Source organism: Lathamus discolor, chromosome 18 (genome assembly GCF_037157495.1).
Source record: "Lathamus discolor isolate bLatDis1 chromosome 18, bLatDis1.hap1, whole genome shotgun sequence".
In the NCBI taxonomy this organism is placed as follows: Eukaryota; Metazoa; Chordata; class Aves; order Psittaciformes; family Psittacidae; genus Lathamus; species Lathamus discolor.
Window position 1 is genome coordinate 4,839,278 of NC_088901.1, and position 24,281 is coordinate 4,863,558.

General features: G+C 52.1%; 1 protein-coding gene across 6 annotated transcripts in view; it reads left to right on the top strand.

The window, feature by feature from the left end:
• The window catches only part of SCMH1 (Scm polycomb group protein homolog 1), a 63,033-nt gene that overhangs the window by 19,493 nt on the left and 19,259 nt on the right, over positions 1-24,281 (top strand). For 4 of the 6 annotated variants that reach the window (XM_065697794.1, XM_065697796.1, XM_065697797.1 and 1 more), the window contains exons 5-8: positions 4,225-4,295; positions 4,949-5,183; positions 8,209-8,297; positions 9,232-9,475. In XM_065697794.1, coding sequence (XP_065553866.1) covers positions 4,225-4,295; positions 4,949-5,183; positions 8,209-8,297; positions 9,232-9,475 — 639 coding nt within the window. Of the gene's footprint in view, positions 1-1,833; positions 1,969-4,224; positions 4,296-4,948; positions 5,184-8,208; positions 8,298-9,231; positions 9,476-24,281 lie in introns of those variants that run through there. The other 2 variants (XM_065697795.1, XM_065697798.1) reach the window with 2 other exon arrangements.

The following is a 24,281-nucleotide window of genomic DNA, read 5'->3' on the forward strand; positions in this document are numbered from 1 at the left end:
ACATGAAGTTCTGTGGATCACAGTTTGGAATGACCTTCTCCAAGGGCAGGAAGTATGTTAGAACCTCCAGTAAAGTCCTGGCTCCTCTGTCAGCCCACCCTAAGCTCTATATGACATAATGGGGCACTGCCACAGCTCCCATGGCCTGTGTACAGTGTTTGGGGTGTTGAGGCTCTGCTGCTGTTTCCCCTCTGCACTGTGTGCAGATGGCAGAGACTCCCTGCTGTTCAGGGGCAGTGCTGACCTGAAATGGAGCTTTCTGGGAACTTCAGCTTTCCCAGCAGCACTCACACACACCAACCACCACAGCACAGTGCATCCCAGGGCTCGCTGGCCTGGGGAGGAACGTCTGCAGACAGGCTGATGGGCACGTGTCTGCTCAACAAGCACATGGTGGAGCAGCAAGTGATCTGCTCCCTGCAAGAAACCGAGCAGCTCCTCACTGCCCGAGGCTGGGGTAGATGTGAGGGGTGAACCTGCAGCAGCTCTCTGGCACAGAACACCCTGTGATCCAGGCTGAAAGGATTCCTGCTTAGAGGTAAAGCTGCACTGGGACACCTCTGAGAAGCAGGAAAGCAGATGCTGTCCTGGTGGTTGAAACCTGTTTGGTTTGGCTCACACATCCTCGCCTTTCTTCTGAGCAAGTACAGTGAGTAAGTGGGATCGTGATGTTGGTTGTAGCTGTTACTGATGGAGAACATGCAGCTGGATTGATGGCTGAGCAAATGGAACCATGACAGGCAGGACATGCAGGAGCTCTGCCGTGGTTCTGGGAGAGCTGATCCCTGGGGAGGCTGTGCCCAGGCATTGGGATCTGCCAGCAGACACCATCCTTTGCTCATTTTCATAGCGAGCTGGCTCAGACTGTGCTGCTTTCATGTGCTGCTTGATGCTCATTAGCAGACACACATATGGGCTGCAGACTTTAATGGGATGCCTTGATCTGGGGAGGGCACGTTCTCCTTCACAGATGTGACCTGCAACGCACATGTATTGTTTCAGTTGGATTGATGACCCCTGGGGAGCTGAAATGCTAATGGGGCCCAAAGCAGGCTTCAGTTAAGAGACAAACAGAAACTCTGCCTTCATTTAAATTCTGGGCAAAAGATGAACATAGATACTCAACACGATGAGAATCTAAACACAAAGGTGCAGACTTGCACTGTTCACACCTATGACCCCTCAGATGTGTGGAGTGTTTGGTTTGGAGTAAGTATTTTGGAAGGTTAAGCCATCAGAGCCCAGATTTCACATTCTGCCTGCATGTGCTGTCTCCCTTTGACACAAGCATGTGGTAAGGAGCTTTCCAAATGCAAGCAGGAGTGATGGACCATTGCCCCAAGTAGGCATTTTCACAGCTGAGTTCCAGGAGTCATGCAGCTTTACAGTCCTTGGCCCTTGTTTAGCTCACAGATGCAATTACAAACCCGTGGTGTTTTTCATTCAGGATCCTCCTCTTGTTTCTTCCTTCCAGCAGGTCTGAGGTACGGTACAGGGAGGAACTTGGTCCCTTCAGTGCGTGATCCCTCTGGTTTGGGGGAGTACAGTCTGCTCTGCACAGTGGGGAGGAAGCAGGGAAGAGAATCCCAGAATCCCAGACTGGTTTGTGTTGGAAGGGACCTTAAAGCTCACCCAGCTCCAACCCCTGCCACGGGCAGGGACCCCTTCCACTGGAGCAGCTTGCTCCAAGCCCCTGTGTCCAACCTGGCCTTGAGCACTGCCAGGGATGGGGCAGCCACAGCTTCTCCGGGCACCCTGTGCCAGCGCCTCAGCACCCTCACAGGGAAGAGCTTGTGCCTAAGAGCTCATCTCAGTCTCCCCTCTGGCAGGTTAAAGCCATTAAGATGTGGCTGGTGGTGAACAGAGAAAGAAGAAAGGCTGAACTGCTGTGTTGACTCTGCCTTTTCTCAGTGTTTAGAGAAGTCTTTCTGCTGCTCCTTGCAAAATAAGTCCCCAGAGCCATGAGTTGTAAGTACCTGGAGTTCTGGTGGGGGGCGTGTGTCTTCGTATGGTGCTCGGGTCCCAACAGAATTCTTCTCAAATAAGTTCCATGTGCAAGCACTATTTTTAGAGGCAGGCAGCTGCCTCGGGGTTTGCTGCTCATGTTGGGGCTGTGCAGCTCAGTCCCAGCTCAGCGCGGTGCTGCAGAGAGCAGAGCAGCATCGGCTGCTGTGGAGCCACTGAGAGGAAGAGGATTAAAACCAGGACCAGGTTTAATAGTGAGGATTGGAACCAGCTGAGCAGAGGGGAGGTTTCTTCTTTAAACTAAAATAGTCGATGCAGCTGATCCCTTCTGAAGAGCCCTGCTCGGGCCCTGGGGCAGACACACAGTACTGTCACTACCAGCATCCTCTGTGCTCCACAGACGGGGCCTCTGAAGGACCCCCGAGTTTGAGGTGATCCCAGGTCAGCAAGTAGAGTTATGAGGAGGGATGCAAGAGGCATTGCCATGCCTGGGCTTGTTTTGCCTGGTGTTTAGTACACATAATTCATACAAAGAGTTGCATTGATATGACCAAGTGTAAAATCATTGAACCATGGAATAGTTGGAAAGGACCTCAATGCCATCCAGTTCCAGCCCTCTGCCATGGGCAGGGACCCCTTCCACTGGAGCAGCTTGCTCCAAGCCCCTGTGTCCAACCTGGCCTTGAGCACTGCCAGGGATGGGGCAGCCACAGCTTCTCTGGGCACCCTGTGCCAGCGCCTCAGCACCCTCACAGGGAAGAACTTGTGCCTTTATCTAACCTGAACTTCCCTGTTTCAGTTTGAACCCATCACCCCTTGTGCTATCGCTCCAGTCCCTGATGAAGAGCCCCTCTCCAGCACCCTTTGTAGCCCCCTTCAGACACTGGAAGCTGCTCTGAGGTCCCCAAGCAGCTTCTCTTCTCCAGGCTGAACAGCCCCAGTGTTCTCAGCCTGGCTCCATAAAGGAGGTGCTCCAGCCCCTGATCATCCTCATGGCCTCCTCTGGGCTGGCTCCAACAGCTCCGCGTCCTTCTTATGTTGAGGACACCACCTTCAGGCAGTGTGGCAACGACACTGTGTATTTTCTGTTCATTTCCACTGTATTTAACAGTGTTCTCATCATCTGCATGGGAGGAGGCAAGAAAGTAGCATTGCTTTTATGTATTTGGAGCAGGGAGATTATCCAGCCCTGACGGCTTCTCCGTGCACGTGAAGCGGAACTGAAGCAACGTGTGCTGACCTTGATGCCTGAATTCTTAGAGGTGTGCTGTGCACTGCAATAGCGAAAATGGCTCTTAATGTAGCTTTTGTTTTGAAAATAGCCTGATTCACAACTTGATGTGAGCAGGGGAAGCAGGAGCTGACTCTTTAATTGTGCTGCCACACATTCAATGCTCTTGAAATGACTTGCAAGCGGCGGTCTCCCGGGAGCTGTTGGGATGAATACCAGCTCGTGTCATGCTGGAAGGAGCCTTTCCCAGCTGCTCAGTTGAAATGGCAAAAGTCACAATTTGCTGTGATCACAGGAGCTTTTAATTCTTCATTTAATACCACGTTCCCCTGGATGACATATTGCTTTTACCCTTCTTGCTGTACATGGGAAGGGCGAGGGCAAGGATCAACGTGCTTCCTGCAGCAGCATTCAGTGGAAAGGGCTTTGGTGTTGGGTGTGAGCTGCTGTGTTCAGGCAATCCCTGTTTGGAGGATCCCTGCTTCCATCCTGCCTACAGGCTCCATGTCTGCCTCAGGAAGTGATTGCAGGGGTCGGGCTGATGCCGCTCTGAGCTGCGGGGCCACGGTGTGTGGCTGGACCAGGGAAGCTGCAGCATCAGCATATGCAGTTTCCTCTTGACTTGGGCTGCTTTTAGCCCACAGGGACTGTTCTTAATCCCCAGACTGAGCCATCTCTTTAACAAATGACTTCTAAGGGGCAGTTGTCTGGAAGATTCCACAGCTCCCCATCTGTGCTGGGTATTTTATATGAAGTTGTAGGTTGTTACCCTCGCTCTTTGCAGACCCCTCTCAGCAGCGCGGAGGCAGTAGGATGCCGCAGGCAGCACGGTGCTTTGTTCTGCCTGTCAGCTGCAGTTGTAAATCCTCTGTGGTCACAAACATCAGAGGATCTTGATGAGAGCATGTTGCCTGTGAGCACCTCCTCTGTGAGAACTGGAGAACTGCCTGTATCTGGAGTCCAGCCATCTCGCTCTGAGCTTTTTGCTTGTCGGTTCCTATTTGAATCCTTTCGTTTTCTCTTCTCAGGTCACTTCACCTGGGAGAAATACCTGAAAGAAACATGTGCCATCCCAGCTCCTGCCCATTGCTTCAAGCAGGTAAGAGAGTGCAAACAAGAAAGGTCAAAGGGGATGGTGCATTGGTGACCCAGGAGTTCCCTGCCTGGGATAGGCCCCTTTTTTGGCAAGGAAGATGCTTAAGGATATCAGAGAATTAACAGGAAACCAAGTGTGCTGAAGCAAAGGTAACAAAGATAAGTTTGGGTGCTGTAAATGGTGGAGTAGCACAGAAGATTTTACTCTGAGATATGCATGGATGGGAACATGAGAAAACTTTTGCTCTGCCAAGCATAGGCCCTTAGAGAAATGGTTCTAGTGAATGGGATAGCAGCCCATGGGCATCGGGTATTGAGCACAGAGGTGGGTACAGGGGATGCAGGACGGAATCGGCACAGTACATGGTACACCTGGGTCTGGGTGTACCAGGATACTCCTTAGCAGCACGGAGGAGTTGTATCTGTTGGGTTGGCTGGGTGATTCACCCGAGAAGAGGGCTATGAGGAAAGGGTAGTCCTGGTTACAGGTCTGCCAGGGCTCCCCAAGCTTTCTTTGCTGCTCTGTGGTGTCTGCTCCCATGCTGTGCCTGGAGGATGCTGTCAGTCTCTGGTAGAACCAGTGTTGGTGCTCTCAGGGCGTCAGCCTAAATACTGGGAATCCTGACTCTGAGTGGGTCCCTGTTTTTCTCTTTGCAGTCATACACTCCACCTGCAAATGAATTCAAGATCAGCATGAAACTAGAAGCCCAGGACCCCCGGAACACCACGTCCACGTGCATCGCCACCGTGGTGGGTCTGACGGGCGCGCGCCTGCGCCTGCGCCTCGATGGCAGTGATAACAAGAATGACTTCTGGAGGCTGGTGGACTCTGCTGAAATCCAGCCCATAGGAAACTGTGAGAAGAACGGAGGGATGCTGCAGCCTCCCCTGGGTGAGCTGGAGTTCAGCTGTTCACTGAGCACCCACATGATCTGTGCAGAAAACCCTGGGGGTTTTATATCTCTGTGCCTGGGGCAGAGACCCTTGGATTGCCCCTGCCTACCACTGTGATATGGAGCAGCCCTGTTAGTTTGTGCTGTTAAACATGTATCCCACACCAGGTCTGTATTTCCACATGGACATTGTGGCATGGATAAGGAGGTGCTTTAGAGTGTAGATGAAAGAGCTCTTTGCACCTAGGTGAGCTGCCTGCACTCTTTGCTGCTCAAGCTCAGGATAAGCACGTGCTGACTGTGCTCGTATGCTTTCTGAAGTTATCCCTGTGTACCCCAAAGGAAAAACATTTCCATGCATTTGTGGGAAAGAATGCCAGAACCAGTCTGATTCCTAGGGGACACGCAAGCAATGGAGGGCACCCCAAAGTCCTGGTGACCCAAGGGTGTGGGTAGTAGTCTTTTGGCATGGCCCCTTTACTGCAGAGCAGCCATGATGGTCTCTCCTGGGTAACTGCCTGTATAAGGACAGAACGAATCCAGGTTTTCCTTTCCTGGGAGACACAGCACAGTCACCCAGGCAGTGCTGGCACATGGCTTGGTCTCTGACCACTGCCCATTGCTCTGGGCTTCTGATCCTGCTTTCAGGTGCTGTTATCTCCAAGGTGTGCTTGGCGTGAGCTGGGTGTCATCCATCAGTGCATTCCCCTGCGCTCCCCCTGGAGCTGAGTACGGTGCTGGTGTCTGGTGGAGCTGCTTTGCTTTGGATCTGTGTAACTTGAGGTAGAGAATAACCAAGAGAACAGTCAGGGCTGAGGCATTGCTGATCCTGACACTGATTTCAAAAGCATCTTAGGTTTCATTCATGCCATCTAAGGGTATTTGTGCCCAAGTGCCTTCGGGTCAATAGGAGGTCAGCTGGGGACCACGTGATGAGGAAACAGAAGGTCTGACAAGGTTCCCAGTGATTTAAGTCCTGACTCATGTGAAGAGACACTTGTAATATTTCATCTCTTGATTTAATTTCACATTGGTGCAGCTTGATCACTAACCTAGACAAACAAATGCTTCTTCCAGTCTGGTCTTCGGGTGAACACACCTTTTTGACACTGGCCACATGAGGAGCTCATTTGCTGGTTCTTCCCTGGTGAAGTACCAAACTCAACCTGCTTTTGCATTCTGCTGCCCATTATTTAGGAAGCATCTTCATAAATCTCCCTCAGTTAGCACATCCCCAAATAAGATCAAGCCGATCTGTAGCGATGCAGGAAACCTCCAGTGGGACACCTGGAATTAGGGATATTTTTAATCATGTTTTTCCATGGAGCACCATTAGTGAGCTTTGTGGAAGCAGAGCCAGAACTGCAGTGGGACCCTTGGGATTGACCTTTCTGAAGAAGGAAGGAACATCAACAGATGCATGTTCTGGCACATCCCACCTTGCAAAGCTGTGTATATGCAGGTCTAATGATACCCTTTGCCTTCATATTGGCTACAGGCAAAGCCTGCTGCAGCTCTGAACATTGAAGCTGCCAGTTTTAGAATCATAGAATAGTTAGGGTTGGAAAGGACCTTAAGATCATCCAGTTCCAACCCCCCTGCCATGGGCAGGGACACCTCACACTAAACCATCCCACCCAAGTCTCTGTCCAGTCTGGCCTTGAACACCACCAGGGATGGAGCATTCACGACTTCCCTGGGCAGCCCATTCTAGTGCCTCACCACCCTCACAGGAAAGAATGTTGATGTTATTTCCATGCATGCTGCTATGCATTTGCAGACATCTCTTCGAAACCTTGGTCCCAGGGAGCAGCCCATGAGCTGCCCATCTCCTGTGGGTACTGGTCCTGCCTGGCAGCCGTGGTTCCTTCTGTGCCTTGCTCAGCTTTTGCCAGCAGATGGCAATAAGGGTAATGGAGCTGCTGAGCAAAACTCATTTCTGACTGTGCCAGAGGAAAGGGTTCATGCTCTGGAAGAACTCTTTGTGCCCAGCTCCGACCTGTGTAACCTTGGGCCAGGCTAGAATCACAGAATCCGCGTTGGGAGGAACCTCAGGTACCATCTGGTCCAACCAAGCAAAACATGACCTAGACTAGATGTCCCAGCACCATGTCCAGTCAGGTGTTAACAATGGCCAACAGTGGGGAATCCACCACTTCCCAGGGGAGGTTATCCAATGGCTGCTTGTTCTCATGGAGAAAAATCTCCCTCATGTGTCTAGTCAGAATCCCCCCAGGATGTTGTGTTGTGGCATCTCAACCCTGGCAGAGCTTTGCCATGTCAGTCACCATGGGATGCTCTCCAGGCCCAGGGTTATCTTCAAACTACCACAGACGCAGACAGTGCAATGCCCTATTCAGCTGAGCAGCAGAAATTGCTTCTGCAGGAAGATGCATATTGAGCAAAGAAGGTGTTTTGTGATACCTGGTTGTGCAGTTGTGCTCAGTGCCATAGCCCAGAGCATGTGAATTTGCGTTCTTCTTCCCATAAGCCCCTTTCTGTTATTTCTGTACTTTTCTTCATAGACAACATTGAGCCAAAAGCTGCCATTCTTTCCTGTAATGGTTAAACCTGTTTCCTAGCCAAGCCACAGCTTCTTCATTTAGTCAGGTTAGCTTGCCTGCAGCTCACTCTAAAAGGTGCAGGGGACCACCCAGGAGCTGAGATTCCCTGTGGAGTAAGAAATTCCATGCTCTGAGTGTGCACTTGCTGATTCATGTCTCCCTGTAGCAGCATCACTGAGGCTGCCAGCACTAGTGCTGCGCAAAGCTCTCTGCCTGCATGGGTAATGCACAGGCTTGTGTTCCCAGCAGAGTATTGCAAACAGCCGTCCCCAGGGGGTTCTTTTCAACAGCATCATGTTTTGTGTGCAGAGCATCTGGAAAAGGTCACATCTCACCCTCCAACATGAGGAGGAGGGTGATGTGTGATCACAGTGTGTGCCTGCTGCAGCAGCCCCATCCCAGCAGGCGTGTGCTGCTGGATCCAGCCTCAAAGTCTTCATCTCTGCTTCCTCCCCTGCAGGCTTTCGGCTGAATGCCTCCTCTTGGCCCATGTTCCTTCTGAAGACTCTGAATGGAGCAGAGATGGCTCCTGTCCGGATTTTCCACAAGGTATTTCACTGTTTGTGAAGACACCCTTTTGGCATGGCCCCTTTACTGCAGAGCACCAAAGTCACAGCTGGTTTCTCACCACAGGAGGTGAACAGTGCCCAGCTTTGCCCTGGTGCTGCTTCTCTGGGGCAGACCTGTACCCTCTGTGGCTGCATCACAGCCGTGTCAGGATGCAGACAGGGGTCTGCTAAGAAAGCATCTTGGGCTTCAACACTCAGACTTGAGAGATGGGCTTGTTTTTCACTTGGGCTGCAGGTGCTGTCCAAGTCAGGAATGCAATATCTGAAAGTCAGCACCTCTCTGAAACCTTTTAATGTGCCAGAGCTTGGGAGGTGGGCAAAGACTGCTGTGAGGCCACACTGCAAGTATGGGTCTGTAGTTCATAATCTCGCATCTCTAGTCAGAGAGCTACAGAAGCCGTTCAAGAGGCTTGTGCTGTGCTATGGGATGGTTGATGTGGCTTCAGTATATCTCAGGTGTAAAAAGGAGGAACAAGCCCCAGATAAGGATGGGTGGCAGATCTCTCACATGTCTAGCAAAGCTGCAGTCTGGGGAAGAATGGCAGAGAATGACTCTCATATCTCAGGTTTTCCTGCTCTGAGATAACAAGGTGAGAGTACCTGTAGAGGCTCTTTGGAGTTTATTTCCTGCCTGTGCTGCATGACAGAGGTGTCACAGTCTCCAGGGTTAACGTAGCACTGTGTGGGTTTGGTCCAGCAGCAGGGTGATGGCAGAGCAGTCAGCAGTGGACTTCATTGCCACTTGACTTGAAGGGCATGTAGTTGTGTAGTTAGGCCAGCATGGACACACCTAGTTGGGGTTCACATCCAGCCCACTAGCTCCCTGCTTGATCTGCTCCTGGAGGGGAGTTTGCTGATGGAGGGGACAGCCCTGGCATATCCTCTTTGAGCATGTTTTCAATTTCTCTTTACAGGAACCGCCATCTCCATCCCAAAACTTCTTCAAGACAGGTATGAAGCTGGAGGCAGTGGACAGGAAGAACCCTCACTTCATCTGCCCGGCCACCATTGGGGAGGTGAGAGGTTCTGAGGTCCTCATAACATTTGATGGCTGGAGAGGTGCCTTCGATTACTGGTGCCGATATGATTCCCGGGACATCTTTCCCGTAGGCTGGTGCTCGCTGACTGGAGATAATCTGCAGCCCCCTGGAACAAAAGGTAAGGCCCACGTTGTTGCTTAGGTGTCTTCCTCCTCCATTTACCTCTCAAACAGCAGCAAACCAGGCAGAGGCTGGCAGCAGGGACATCTGTGTGCCGTGCCTGGCTCTCTTAACGCTGCTTCATGCATGGTAAAGGTACAGATGATCCCATGTAATTGCAGTGTAACAGCCTGGCCTCAAGGTGCTAAGGAGCAGCCATTGATGGAGGTGGGCAGGAGGTGGCTCTCTGAAGGCATGGTGGAGCTGGGCACCACTGCTGAGGTCTGCACTTCCTCAGCACCTTCATTAGAGGCTTTCCTGCACCTTTAGAACACACGTTCCAAGGGAGTTTTCCACAGGGGGACCAGCCTATTTGTGGATAAAGGAAGGGAATATCGAGAAGTATGAAGCTGCAGGACTGTTTGTACATGTGGCATGTACATGTGACTGTGCCTGTGACAGAGACCTTGCTCTGCCTTGGCTTGTGATCTCTGCTTTGAATGTGGGAAGCGCAGGTGTGGTTGGGTTGTGCTTGCCTTGTTCCTAGAGCTGTGATTGTTGCTTTGGAATGGTGCTGAGGAACTTGCAGAGGTCTGAGCGTTGGCTGTGGAGGTTTTCATATGTGTCTTTAGCTTGCTAGCACTGCAGTTGGGTTTAGGACCGGGCTGCTGCCGTTGTCCCCATGCTCTGGCATTTGCTGCTTGGCAAATCCAGCACATGCCTGACAATGAAATGAGAAGGAGAGCAGCCTCTCTGCTGGAGCTGAAGGATTACTTAGGAAAGGCATTTCTCTGATGAGACTGTTCCTTGTGAAAACCCAGGGTCAGCTTGTGCTGACCCATCAGGCTGGAGCTTTCCTGCTGTCCCTCGGTGTGATCCAGCCCTGTTTTCTGTGCTGCAAGGCTGGCTCGGGCTCCCCTCGCGTGGGGGTGATTCTGTTCTGGCTGGGAACAGAAAGGTTGTTGCTGTTTATCTTGGATTTCTGCTTTTGGCCTTGATGTTCTCAGCCTCTCCCTCGGTTCCTGCTGGTTGTTTGCATTCTGTCTTGCGGGCGTCACAGAGCTGCTGGGGACCTCCCGGCTGGGGCTGCCCACCCCCGGCACTGCCGTGGGGTCACCCCCAGCATCTCCAAGGTGCTTTTCAGGTACTTCACAAGGGGCTAAAGACATGGTTGTGTTGGGTGGGAGCTCTGCTGGCACTAAACTGGAGGTGGAAGGGTTCAGGAGCAAGGTGAAAACAGCCTTCCTGGGAGAAGTGGGAAGACTCACAGCACCCAGCACAGGCAGCATCTCTCCAGCCTCCCTGTGCCAGGGCTGTGAGCCAGCAGAGCATCCAGAAGTAACACCCCAGTGTGGGACAACACTACGGTCATTTTGAGCCATCTTGAGAAGCATTTGTTTCCCCCCCTTGGCAGGCAGCAGTGACTCCCCCTCTTGCATTGGCTCCACCAGCAGCCACTGTGCAGCTCCCACTCATATACTAAAGTAGTGAACCCTGAAAGTCACATCTCCCACTCCCAGGCAGAGGCTCTCAGGCAGGTTTCTGGTCTCTTGGTTGTGTTGTTCAAGTCCAGAGACAAGAGCAGGGGTTGTAGAGATCGTATGAGCCATGCAAAAATGTCCTGGAGTCAGGATCAGCTTTGGCTTTGTGGTATTTTCCTTTCCTCTTTGTGGCTGCCCCCTCCCTTTCCTGGCCCAGACTTTGCAATTCCCACTTAAACCAAATGAAGGGAGCGCTGGGAACTTTCCTTGTCTGTAATCAAATTCCTCCCTGTTCCTTTACCTCTCAGCCCTGCTTTGGAGGAGGGTTGAGCACAGCCCTCCCAGGACCTGAGAGTGCTGCTCTTGGCAGGGTTGAAGGATGCTTCACCGCAAAGGGATCCCCCTTTCCTCCAGCTCCAGCAAAGCTTCCTTATGTGCCAGCCTGGAGCCTGCAGAACCACGCAGTGGAGTTGGGCAGGTTCCCATTCCTGGTTGGAATTCCACCTAAATTAGGGAGACTTGAGGAGACACACAGGAGGTCAGTGCTATGCGTGGTTATATGAGGTCTGCTGATGGGCACGAGGTGCTTGGGGGAGCTGAGATGTCCTGTGAAGAGTTAACTCCATGGAGATTGATGGTTTCCTGGGGCTGAGCGAAATGAGCTCATGATCAAGGGAAGCAGAACTTCAAAGAGGCCAGGCATGTTTATTTAATGCTGGTAACTTAATTCAGCTCTAATCTGTCCCTTCTGCTGCCTGCCAGCAGTGGTGGAGGAGCGCAGGACTTCTCCAGGCACATCCCCTCTCCAGCTCCAGGGCCTCTCACTCCTACCAGTGTTTGCTTTGCTGGGCAGGGTGCTGGTGGAGCTGGGGTCCAGCCAGCCATGCCGAGGGGAGCTTTCCTGAGGACACGTGTGTGTGAAAGGAGGAAAGGGAGGTCAAGCGGCGAGGAGGAGCAGCTCTGCCTGCCAGGTTGGTAATTCCATGGCTGTCAGATGTGCTCTGTGGTGGCTGGCGGCCAGATGGCTGCAGGCTCCTGGGTATCTCCTGCAGCTCCTCTTTGTGCGGCACAGCCTGGAGCTGCAGGGTTCAAATAAACCCACGCTGCAGAGGAGCGTAGCTCCGGGGGTGCCTGTGCCAGCGGTCGGTCCTGCTCCTCTCTGCTCCCAGTCAGGCTGGGGTTGGAGGTCAGCTCTGCTGGGCTCCCAGAGCAAGGCAAGATGTGGCAGAGCTTGGCCTGTGCATCCTCAGCCTTCCCATGCCAGCCAGGCAGCAGCTGGGGAAGGCAGGGGATGAGAACTACATGATCTTAAGGTCCTTTCCAACCCTAACTATTCTGTGATTCTGTGACTGTCCCAAAGGGAGGAGGTTTCTGTGGCAAAAGCTTCCTCTTGATTTCCCATCCATGCCAGTGCCGCACTCCCAGGGCTGTCTCTTAACCAGGAATCAGCACTCCTCACCTGTAGTGTATAGCATCTTGTATGTCTTTTCATGCCACTTACGCACGTGCTCTTTTACCCTTAAACACGTATCTTGGGCTCTTAGGAATATAAGGTGAGGTGGGTGTCCCATAAAACTAGGTGCTGGTTGGCAGCTTTGAGCTCTGCTCGATGGGCAGATTGTGCTACTGATAAGCTCTGCAGTTACCTGGCACAGGAGATGCTCAGGACTTGTGGGTTCACTTCAGAGTTTTAGAAATCAGAAATGAAGACAGGGGATTGGAACTGGATGAGCTTTAAGATCCCTTCCAACCCCAACAAGGCTGGGATCCGGTGATTCATTTTGCTCAGCCGTGGTTTGCACATCACTGCTGGGTGACAAGGAAATACTGTAACCTTAAAAACAAGGATGCTGGGACACAGGCAGCCTGCAGCACCCTGCCCACAAGCACAGGTAGGGCTGTCAGAGTTTGCAGTAACTCATTTTGTACCATTCCTCCACTTGGACTGTGCCTTGGCAGGGGGGTTGGACTAAGTGACCTTCAGAGGTCCCTTGCAACGCTTGCGATTCCGTGATGCTGAGCTCCTCTGGAGTTCCCTGGTGGGTTCACTGCACCCATTACATTGATTTCCCACCCTTGTGCATGCTCACAACAGAACATTGCGAGGGGTGTCGGGTGCTGAGCGGGACAGCAGTGAAAGCGTTAAGGCTGGGTGGGCAGAGCTGGGAGCAGCTCCAGCACTGGAATTTGGAGGAGTGGAGTTGCTGCCTTGGCCAAAACCCAGCTGGCGACAAGCCCTGACCAGGATGGGCCCGGGGAGCTGCTGGGGAGGTGATGCAGAGCCTGGCTGGGCAAGGGCTGCCAGGCAGCTACAGCAAGGGCAGTGCAGAGCCCGGTGCTGTGTGTGGTTGAACAACAGGCATGTCCCTGCACTGTGTGAGCACACTGCTGCTGTCAGCACGCTGCTGCCTGGGCCTGGCTGCCCCCAGAGCCTGCCCTTCCCCTTGCAAAGCCCAAGTGAAGAGTTTTAGATAGTTACCATGGGGATGTGTTGAAGTGGAGCTCACATTCGCTCCTGGACTCACATCCGCTCCTGACTGTTGCGTGCATGACACAGCCCAGAGGCTGGAGTCTGGCCTCCCATGGGAGGGTAAGAGAAGGGCACAAAATGCTGCCCCTGGGTAGGAAGTTGATGAAGTTCTTCATCCCTCACCACTGCTGCTGCCATGTGATGTGTTGGTTAACTGCTTGGCATCTTCAGATGAAGATGATGGTTGGATGCTAGACTTTCTGCCCCCGGGCAAAGGTAATGTGTATTTTATGACTTTATTTCTGCTGTTGCTTGGTTTCTGTTCCCCCCGTGGGGCAAGGACACAGTGATGGGTGGAGGAGCCTCGTGAGGAGTAGCTGGCAGGGGAGCGCTCAGGTGAGCTCTGCTTTACAGCTTGAAGGAGATGGAAAACTACTCATTGCTGTCACTTCAGGACTGAGCTGGGAGCTGGGGCTTGTCCATTCAGGCTGGGTGATGAATGTTGGTGTTGGGGTGGCTGGAGGTGAGAGCACACAGGTACCGATGGTTGCACAGAGAAGTTCAGCATTTTCTCTTCTAAGTGTGAGTCTAATGCACGTGCAGCCGTGGTGCTCTTGGAAGAGCACAAGAAACATCCCCTGAGCTGTTTGGAGCACAGAGCTGAGGTGCTTATCCTGGCTTGCGTGTGTGTGTCCTGGAGTCCGGGTTGGTTGTGGAGGTCTGGGCCCGGTGCTGCAGGAGGGTTTGCTGCTCCCCAAACCCCTTTGGATGCTGATGGTGCCTGTGGCTCAGCGCACAGCAGATCTGGGGCTCAGCAGGATCTCGGGCATGTCACAGACCTGATGTTGCTGTGGGATGTCTTGGGGCTGGAAAGAGCCTCCAAGAAGAGGAGGTGACCTGGGACAAGCAGTTTCCACCATCCTCCAGCCTGCCCTTCATATGAAGTTCATATCCCCTGTCCTTCATATGAAGTTGTTTCCCCGTTTGGCTTTTCTTCATGTGTTTTATTCTGAAGTAGCTCATAACCCGCAGATAATGAATCTCTGTATTCAGGACGTTTCCTTCCCTTTTCCATCCCACTTCCTGGTCTGAAACAGGGTTTCAGAATCTCAGGGTGTTCCTGAGTCCTGGCAGGACATTTCTGCAGGAGCCTCACTGTTGAGACTTCCTCCCTTTGGGTGAGCAGCACTGCGGTCACTGCCCCATTTCTGCAACATCTCTGATCTTCCGCTGATGGAACGTGGTGCTGGGCTGGGCTGGTGCAGGCTGAAGGCCTCAGTGCTTTCAGGATGGAGCTGGACAAGCTCAAGGAAGAGCAGTGCTCCAGGGCTTTTATTTCTGGGCATTCCAAAGTGTCTGACACTGGATGTCCTGAGCTGAGGTTACAGCAGGGCTGGTGTCTGCCCCACCATCCTCTGGTGCCAGGTTTGGAAGCAGAGGTAATCAAGCTTAGCGTGCCCAGTGCAATGGTTTGGGTATCTTTAGGAGAGCCACAGGGAGGACAGTTCCCCACCTAGATGGAGTGGTTTAAGCAGTTAGTATTAAGAAGCTTCTCTTGGAGGATTTAGGGCTCCACACATTGTTTCTGCCTGTCACCAGCACACACATGCCAGCCGCTCGTGACAGGAGCTCAGTTCCTTAGAAGGATGCAGCTTCTGCTGGAGGAACCAGAATGATGGACCAAGGTCTGTAAAAGCTGCCTATGGTCCATGGGATGGTTGTGGTTGGAGCAGTGGATGCACATGTGGGAGGAATGGGCCCATTTTGGTGGGATTTTTCACAGTGACAGTATGGGAGCAAGAACACGACATCATCTTCTCATCTTCTGGTTTCTTCATGGCTTTGTTCCCTCCCCATGTTTTGGAGAGGGGAAGTGAATGCTGTGGCCCTGCTCTGAAGTGAATGCCCAGCTCTGACCCTGCTTTTGGCAAACACACCCATGTTGCCACTGCGTGCAGTTGCATTGACTCTAGGAACTTCAGCCTGAACAGACAGCTCCACTTGTTACAAAGATTGGGCCTTTCGTGGCTTCTCCTGGTTCTCCTCTTGATCTTTGGTGGTTTTATAACTCCTGAACAGCTTTAGGAAAGAGCAGAAGGTGGAACAAAGCAACACCCGCAGCCTCCTGGCTCTCTGTGCACTCAGAGCTTGGAGGTGTTCTGCTAATATTTAACCAGGAAGCCAAAGCTAAAAATACAGCTTCAGAGATGATCCGAACAAGCAGGAGCCCCAGGAACAGCCCGGAATAGCCTGAATCCAGCAGGAGTGCGGAACCTTTCCCAGCCTGGGGGTTTGGAAACCCACTGGTAATTAAGTCCCGGGGCAGAAGATGTGATCAGTCAGTAGATTGTGGTGGTCTCTCATGCTACATGTTGTCACTGAATGTCTGTCCTTGAGCTAGCTGGATGGAAATAGCAGTGTTGTCATGCTTCCCATGGGCTGGAAATCTGGGAAGAAGCTCTTGCCCTGAGTCCTGCTGCAGGTATAGGTCAGGTTGGCTTGGCCGTGCTGGAGTCTTACGCAGTCTGCAGGTTGGTTGCTTCCCAAGAGCATGGCTCTGGGGCTTCCTTGAGGGTTTCCTTGAGGCCTGCTCTGTGGACCAGACATGTCAGGCATCCCCTCTGTGTGCATGCTCTCTCACCAAACCCCTGCTGTCACTGTGCTGCCGGTGCCTGAGATGTGCTGCAAGGTGCAGTGAACTGCCACACGGGTGACCCCAGCCTGGCTTTGGGGTAACCAAATGAAGCAGGAGTATTGAAGCTCAGAGTTCTACTTGGTGTTGTTCTGACTGTGCCAGTACACACTGGTGTTGCCATTCCTTTTGGAACTCCCTGGTTCCTCCTGTTTGTTGTCTTTCACTCTCTAGAGCATCCCTCAGGCGCTTCAGTTTCAACCCTGCTGATGTGTTTCTCACACTGGAGCTGCCCAGCTCAATCCTCATCTCCTTTCTGTAGTGCTGAATTTCTCTGTTTTAATTCCACAGCTGTTCCACCGCTGGTTATTCCAACAACACCCTTACAACAGCTTTATTTTTGCAGTGATGAGACTAATGGGGATGGGGATCACAGCAAGCAAGAGCCCAGGTTGTGCGGCAGCAATTTGGCGTTAAGAGGTAGGGGGATGGGGACAGGAGGAAAACTGCTGTTTTGGGATATGGAGAAGGTGATCGTAGACAAATTTGGTATGTGCCTTTGAACCATATGCCTTGGTAGGCTCATTGCAGCTCCTTGTTACCAGGGCTGGTAGCTGGGCTGGTAGGAGAGACTCTGCTCCAGGCAGGCTGGGGGAGCTCCATGCTCTGGCTGTACCTGCAAAGGAGCATCCAAGTGGCTTTGCAGAACCGGACCCAGTTGTCCTGGGTTGAACTGGACTGACTTCAGCTGTCTGAGCACTGCAGAAATGACAAACTGATGCTGACACATGGTACCGAGGCCACCAGGTTTGTCCAAACAGGCTGCAAAGGTTGCTGGCTGCTGGCTCATACAAGAGTGTCTCTCCAGGGGTTATGAGGACACTCTGCATGGAAGAACTAACACACTGCTGCTGCAGTAAGGGCTGGAATTCTGTTGAGGGTTTTCCCTGCAATCCAGATCTGTCCCTCAAACCAGCCCCACTGTCCAAACCATCCATTTTTCTCTCCAGTGTAAATGTCTGTGCCAGGGCCATTCCCAGCATGGTCTTTCTGCTCTTTTGCATTGCCTTTTGGGAGCTGGAAGAGGGGATGGAAAGGAAAAGAGGGGCCGAAGAAGCAGGAATGTCCTGCTCCAGAGTAATAATTGGCAGTGGGAGACTTTTATGGCTGGTTGTGCAGATGTTCCACAGCAAACATGCTGGGAGATGGGGGACTTGTGAGCTGCTATTTAGGGAGAAGTTTGCTTTGTTGCTCCAGTGGTGGCAGACATGATGCTGCTTTCCCTTACCCTAATGCTACCCTTGGCAGTATTAGCTATAAAATATCCATAACTAAGTTTACCCATTCACTTTATTACTACCCAGTAGATACAAAGCAGTTAAACTTCTTTCCTGTATGGGAGAGAAATTGAGACCTGGGGTTTGGGACTGAGTCAATCTGTGTGCTCAGCGCTAAACTGAAAGTGATTTTTGCTGAGGCCAACAGTTTGGGCACCTTTGCTCTTCCCAGGCTGTCACTGCCTTTGTTTCTCATCAGGAGCCAGTCACTCATCCCTGTTTATTTTGTCATCAGCAGGATGGGGACAGTGCTGAGCCCAAGGGATTCTGGTGAATGAAGCTATTGTGTGGCACATCCGTGACACTTTGTGCCAGTCTTGAAGTGCTTTCCCCTGCATTGAGGAACAGCTGCACACGGGTGTTTGTACCCTGAAAAGCATCAGTAACTGCTAAGCTATGATAAGAGTCTCAGAAGTAATGCTGGAAACCAGTTAAGACCTTAAAAGGTGGTTGATGTTGTGTGTGGAGCAGAAGAGCCAAGGCAGTGTGAAGGAGCTCTTAAAAACTCAACCTGATCCACGTGTTTTCCTAATGGGCTCAGGGAAGGGTGGCTCTGGATTGAGGCAGAGCTTAGCCCTGACTGAAGCTATCCCTGGAAAGGCTGGGACTCTGGAACTGAGAATCCAGGGATCATCTACAGGTCTGGGGGCTTCTTGCTTGATTTTCAACCAGAGCTATGAGGATTTCTGTTCTGGCCAGTGCTGGTTTTGAGCTGATGTTCTTGTGCAGTGAATGCTACATCCCACGTTCTCCCTCCTGAAGGAGCACCAGGCAGCTCAGAACCCTTCATTTGGCATCTGAAGGTAGGAGTGGTTTTCTCCACCCTCTTTGCTTTCCTTTCCCAGGATATTGGGAGGGCTGGAGCACCTCTGCTCTGGAGACAGGCTGTGGTTTAGGGCACTCAGGAATGCTGCCTCATGAGGCTTAGGCAAAAGCAGCAGCACTTGCTGGTATCTTGGTGCCTCTTGGAGACTTTTTTCCTTATTTGTTTTAGTTTTGTGAAGAAAAGAACCTTTAAAACACCACAGTTTGTGCCAGGGGGATGTGCAGTGGCAGTTGCAGTGCTCAGAGCTCATCCAAGCACCACCAAATAACTGAAATAAGGAAAATGCTGCTCCAGACCCTGCAGATTTCAAAGCCTTTAAGAAATGGGACACTCAGGATGGGTGTTCAGAGCCTTTTTCAGGTGCAACAAACCTAAGACATTGCTTTAGCTTTAAATAACTGCTCTTCTTCCTGTGCCTGTGGATGTCCTGCCCCAAAACACACATTAAAATCCAACCTGAATGTCAGGATGAGCAGGACACAGTTTCATGTGCGTGCTGTCATGTACCTGCTGGGCAGTGAGGTCAGGGAGGGGAGCAGGGGATAAAGCACCTCTTGGCTTCCTGTGAAGGGAGCAGCAAGTTTCAGTAGCCAAAAGTAGACAAATCCTGTGTAAAAAGAAAGTGCATTTTGGGGAGTTAATGTCATGAGAACATCTAGAACATGCTGAACCATGCGGCGCTTGCTCCTCTTGCTACGTTACTGTATTAGATAGATCTGATCCTTCGGCCTTAGCTCAAGCAGATGTTGGAGGCTGGAGAGCAGGAATCCCTGCAGGAATTACTGAATTATCAGAATAATTGCATTCTGGCTTTAAAATTCCAGGATTTGGAGGATTGTTCTTTATCCCTGTCCTTGCAAGGAGCCCATTTCCACACTTGCCCTTTCCTCCTGCCTTATGTCTGTCACGCCTGCTGAGAGCTCAGGCCATGCCACATCTTGAGCCTTCCCAGCGCCTGTATTTGTGTCCCAGCCATGCACATGATGGCCAGTGATGATGGGCTCTGCTCTGGGGAGAATCCAGAGGTGTGAAGCTTTCATGTCTTGCTCTTGGACAGGCGCTGAGCTCTGGTTCCTGTCCAGCTCCAGCCGTCAGGATGTCACGGTTCGAACTGCTGCATCCAGGGAAGGATTCAGCCAGATCTCAACCAGCTTTCCGAGCTCTGGCAGATTTGCTTATCTCAAATGTGTCTCTAATGCACCTCTCTAAGTCATGCCTCTGACCATGCAATGCTGAAGATGGGACAGGGGACACCTGGAGCACCCAAGAGCCACTGGATGTGTGGCCTACAGAGCTTTCTTCATAAGTGCTTTAAATGGATAGGAATGGTGTGTTCAGGCTTCTCAGAAACCACCCCTTTTGTTTCAGGACACTGTGGTGGTCATCACTGGTACCTAGAGATAAAGGAGGTGAGCTATGGCTGCATCTGACAGTACAGTACCCTTGGCATGTAAAATGGAGATCTGAGGGTTTGTGGTCCAGCAGCTGCTGGTGAATGTGGAATAGTTGGTGTAGCAGAGAGAAAGGTAGGAAATGTTCTCCATCTTCAACTCTACCATATTTTCCTACATGTTTTGGCTTTGTATTCTTACCCCAAGGATATAATTTTGTCTTCTTCAGACTGTGATAAGCCTGAGATAAGCTGATGAGTTTCTAGTACTGGCTGACACTCAAAAGCGTGGATGGCAGCTTTACAGTCTTCCGTATGTAACAGTGAGTCCCAGTGCCATGTGTCAACTGGTGAGGGATGTGTTGGTGAAGAAGACCCTGAAGTCTTCTCTGTCAGGTCCCTTTGTTCGTGCAGGAAGCTCAGAACTCTGGTTTAAACTAATCCCTCAGTGACTGAGATCCCAGTCCGTGGTGCCCAGCTTTCCTTTTGCTCCAAGTTCAGCAGTGTTTGATCCTGCACCTCTAGGGTGATGTTTCTCACTGCAGCCAAACTGATCTGGCACCAACCAGCCCAAAAAGGAGCCAGCCCATTCCTCCAGATCCACCCTTCTGCTGGGTGCTGGCAGCAGAAAACTCTGATGAGGTTTCTGTTCCATTACTGGGCTGCAGTGATGAATTACGAGTTCAGATCACAGAATAGTTGAGGTCAAAAGGGATCTCTGGAGGTTGCATGGCCCAACTTGTTGCTAAAGCAAGGCCGGCTTTGGAGTTGTTCTAGGTTGCTCAGAGCTCATGTGAGCACCAAAGCTGTGGGGCACAGAAGATGCTGCTTTTCTCAGTGACAGCAAATCATTGGGGTTTGTAAGGTTTTTGGCTCCTCACTGTGGCTCACCATGGGATGAAGACTGTGGTCCAAGGAAGATGAAGGTGAGCATGTCTCTGGCAGATGCTCATTGTTGGGCAGGCACTGTCTCCAGCTGAATAAGGTGCAGTAAACTGGAGCTTTTGGCAGTTACCAGATATGTGGGTGATGGTTTGCAGTGGGGAGGTGAGCCCATGTCCTGGGCAGGGCTGTTACCATTGCTGGAGCTCAGAGGGTTTTGCTGTGGGTGTGAGCAGGGCTGAGTGCTCTGCACTGCTCCCTGTGTAACCCTGAGCTTCTTGACCACATCCCAGTAACATCAGGGCTCAAATCCTGAAGGAAAATTAACAGGCACCTGGCTTTAGGAAGCATCCTGTCTCTGGAAGTGGTTATGGTGCTATAATAGTAAGATAATAATGATAATATAGCCATCCAGAGGGAGCTGGACAGGCTGGAGAGATGGGCATCTGTGAACCTCATGGAGTTCAACAAGGCCAAGAGCAGGGTCCTGCCCCTGGGTTGGGCAGTCCCCAGCACAGACCCAGGCTGGGGGAGATGGGATGGAGCAGCCTGAGGAGGAGGACTTGGGGTGTTGGGTGAGGAGAAGCTCCCCATGATCTGGCTTCAGTGAGCGCTTGAGCCCAGAACCCCCCTGTGTGCTGAGTGCACCCCCAGAGCATGAGCGGCAGCTCAGGGAGGGGATCCTGCCCCTCTGCTGCGCTCTGGGGAGACCCCCCCCTGCAGCCCTGATCCAGCTCTGGGGCAACAGCATAAAGAGGCAACAGGAAACCTGGAGAGGGGCTTGGAACAAGGGCCTGTAGGGACAGGCCAAGGGGAATGGCTTGAACCTGCCCGAGGGGAGACTGAGCTGAGCTCTTAGGCAGAAGCTCTTCCCTGTGAGGGTGCTGAGGCGCTGGCACAGGGTGCCCAGAGAAGCTGTGGCTGCCCCATCCCTGGCAGTGCTCAAGGCCAGGTTGGACACAGGGGCTTGGAGCAAGCTGCTCCAGTGGAAGGGGTCCCTGCCCGTGGCAGGGGCTAGGACTGGATAAACGTTAAGGTCCCTTCCAGTGCTGACTGTTCTATGACCTGATACAGAACACTATCATTTGGAAATAAAATTAAACCAGGAAACTGAAGGCACCAGAAGGCTTCCCCTGCCCCCCTGACAAGCAGAACAGGGCCGGTTGCTGGATGCACCATGCACCCTGTTGTTTGCACTGGTTCCAAGTGAGGTTAGGATGGGTGTAAACCACTTGAGGACATTCTGCACTTCACTGTTAGTGCAGGTGACTCCTAGCAACCCCCAGGAGTTCGGTATGGCAGGGCAGGGAGGGCAGAGCTCTCCATCCCATACAGTGCATGGAGGCATACGCAAGGTTTGCTGGTGCCAGTGGTTGATGGCAGCCACACGAGGAAGAGGAGGAGGAAGAGGACTGCTTGGCGTTCCTGGCCCTTCTCTGCAGCACCAGGTGACCTCTGTGTCCTAAACATGCCCCGGTCCAGTGGCCTTGCTGTGACCATGGCAGCCTGGGCTCAGCTCAGTGCCCTCCTACCCCTTGGCACATCCCAAGACAGGAATGCCCGCGTAGCTGGAGGCTGGGAGTCCCGGGGGCTCCTGGGGCCTGGCCAGCATGTCAGCCCATGTGAGGTTTGTCAGGTAACACCAGGGCTGGTTTAGAGGTGCCCAAAGGAACCATTGCTCAGGTTTCCTCAGACCTGGCAGCCAGGTTCACGTCCATTCTCCCTGTGGAGAGCACAGGGTCAGCGCTGGAGTCAGCCCTGTGCAGCAAAGCAGGATCCTCCACCTCCGGTGGTTTGTTCACATCAAGGCCAAAATGAGCTGCCACTGATGGGACCTTATACACACCTTGTACACATCTTGTACACATCTTGTACATACCCTGTACACACCTTATACACACCTTGTACATACCTTATACACACATCATACATACACACCTTGCACACACCTTGCACATACCTTATACACACATCATACATACACACCTTGCACACACCTTGCACACACCTTATACATACACACCTTATACACACCTTACACACACTTTATACACACCTTATACACACATCATACATACACAGCTTATACACACCTTATACATACACACCTTATACACACCTTGTACACACCTTGTACACACCTTACACACACCTTGTACACACCTTGTACACACCTTATACACACCTTACACACACCTTATACACACCTCCCCACAGCAGCCATGCCATCTGCTTGGGCTGCACTCTGGTTGGCAGTGAAGCAGTTAACAGAGCCCTCAGTTCACTGCCCCATCCCTGCGGTGTCTCCTGCCTCTGGGCTGGCTCACTACTGTCACCTCACAGCCCAGTGATCTTCTCCAGGCCCCTGGAAAGCTGCACTCAGCTCCATTTGGTACCCCTGAGCTGTTGGCAGCGAACTGAGTCTTTGTGCCAAGGGAGTGAGTCCCTGCTCCCGGTCACTGCTCATAAACCCTCCTTAGAAAAGCCTTCACAATCTCTTTACATGCCCACAGCAGTGCTGCCATCAGGGCTGTGCATCAGCCTGATGCCATACTGGTGTCAGCCTTCCACTGCACTCTCCTTCCTTGGCCAAGATTTTCTCCTTCACTATAAAGACCCTGGCTTTAAAAGTGGGGGTTTGTGACATTCAGAGCCCCCACGCTGAATACACAGCGAGGTTTCCAGCTTGGAGAAACAAGACATGCTGATGCTCACTGTGCATGTTTCAAAATGGAACTGTTGGAACAAGTCCAGAGGAGGCCATGAGGATGATCAGGAACAGGAGCATCTCCTGTATGGAGCCAGGCTGAGAGAGTTGGAGCTGTTCAGCCTGGAGAAGAGAAGCTGCGTGGAGACCTCAGAGCAGCTTCCAGTGTCTGAAGGGGGCCTATAGGGATGCTGGGGGTGGACTCTTCGTCAGGGACTGTAGGGACAGGACAAGGGGTAACGGGTTAAAACTTAAACAGGGGAAGTTTAGATTGGATATAAGGAGGAAATTCTTTCCTGTTAGGGTGGTGAGGCACTGGAATGGGTTGCCCAGGGAGGTTGTGAGTGCTCCATCCCTGGCAGTGAGGCCAGGTTGGACAGAGCCTTCGGTGACCTGGTTCAGTGTGAGGTGTCCCTGCCCATGGCAGGGGGTTGGAGCTGGATGATCTTAAGGTCCTTTCCAACCCAAACTATTCTATGATTCTATAAAACCTGGGAGGGTTTGGGTTTGTATCCTTTTAGCAGGAGTTTAAAGGGAATACTGGTCCACCGAGCTTGGCCAGTTCACCTCCAGCCTTTAGCAGGACTTGGGAGAGATAAATAACCAAATTCAGGGGATTTGTGGACCAGAAACCTGGTTTTGTCATGGCAAGCATGAGAACATAAGGAAGAGCAGAGCCTGTGCTGGCACCTCCTTACCTCTGGCTGGGTGGGAGAGGAGCAGGACAGCAGATCCAGCTGAGATGAGCTGATTCTCAGGGCCAGGATTCCAGTCCTCGAGGGCATCAGGGATGGAGCTGGTACCATCACTGCATTCACTGGTCCTTTAGGGACAGAGCAAATGGGATTTCTGCCTTGGGAGAGGGGATTTCCAGCACAGCACTGGCTCTGGGACTTTCAGGCAGGTCTTGACTGATCCTTCCCCTAGGAATGCTTTCCATGCATTCTACATGGTCGCTGGCAGGTCACCACTCGCAGCAGGAAGAGGTGTAGGTGCCAGGTATTTTCAGGAAGGAAGGTACGGCTGAAAGCATGATCCTTCAGGAGCTCAGCCCAGCCACGTCCCACAGCTCGAGTGCTGAAGCAGGATCAGTGCCTTTG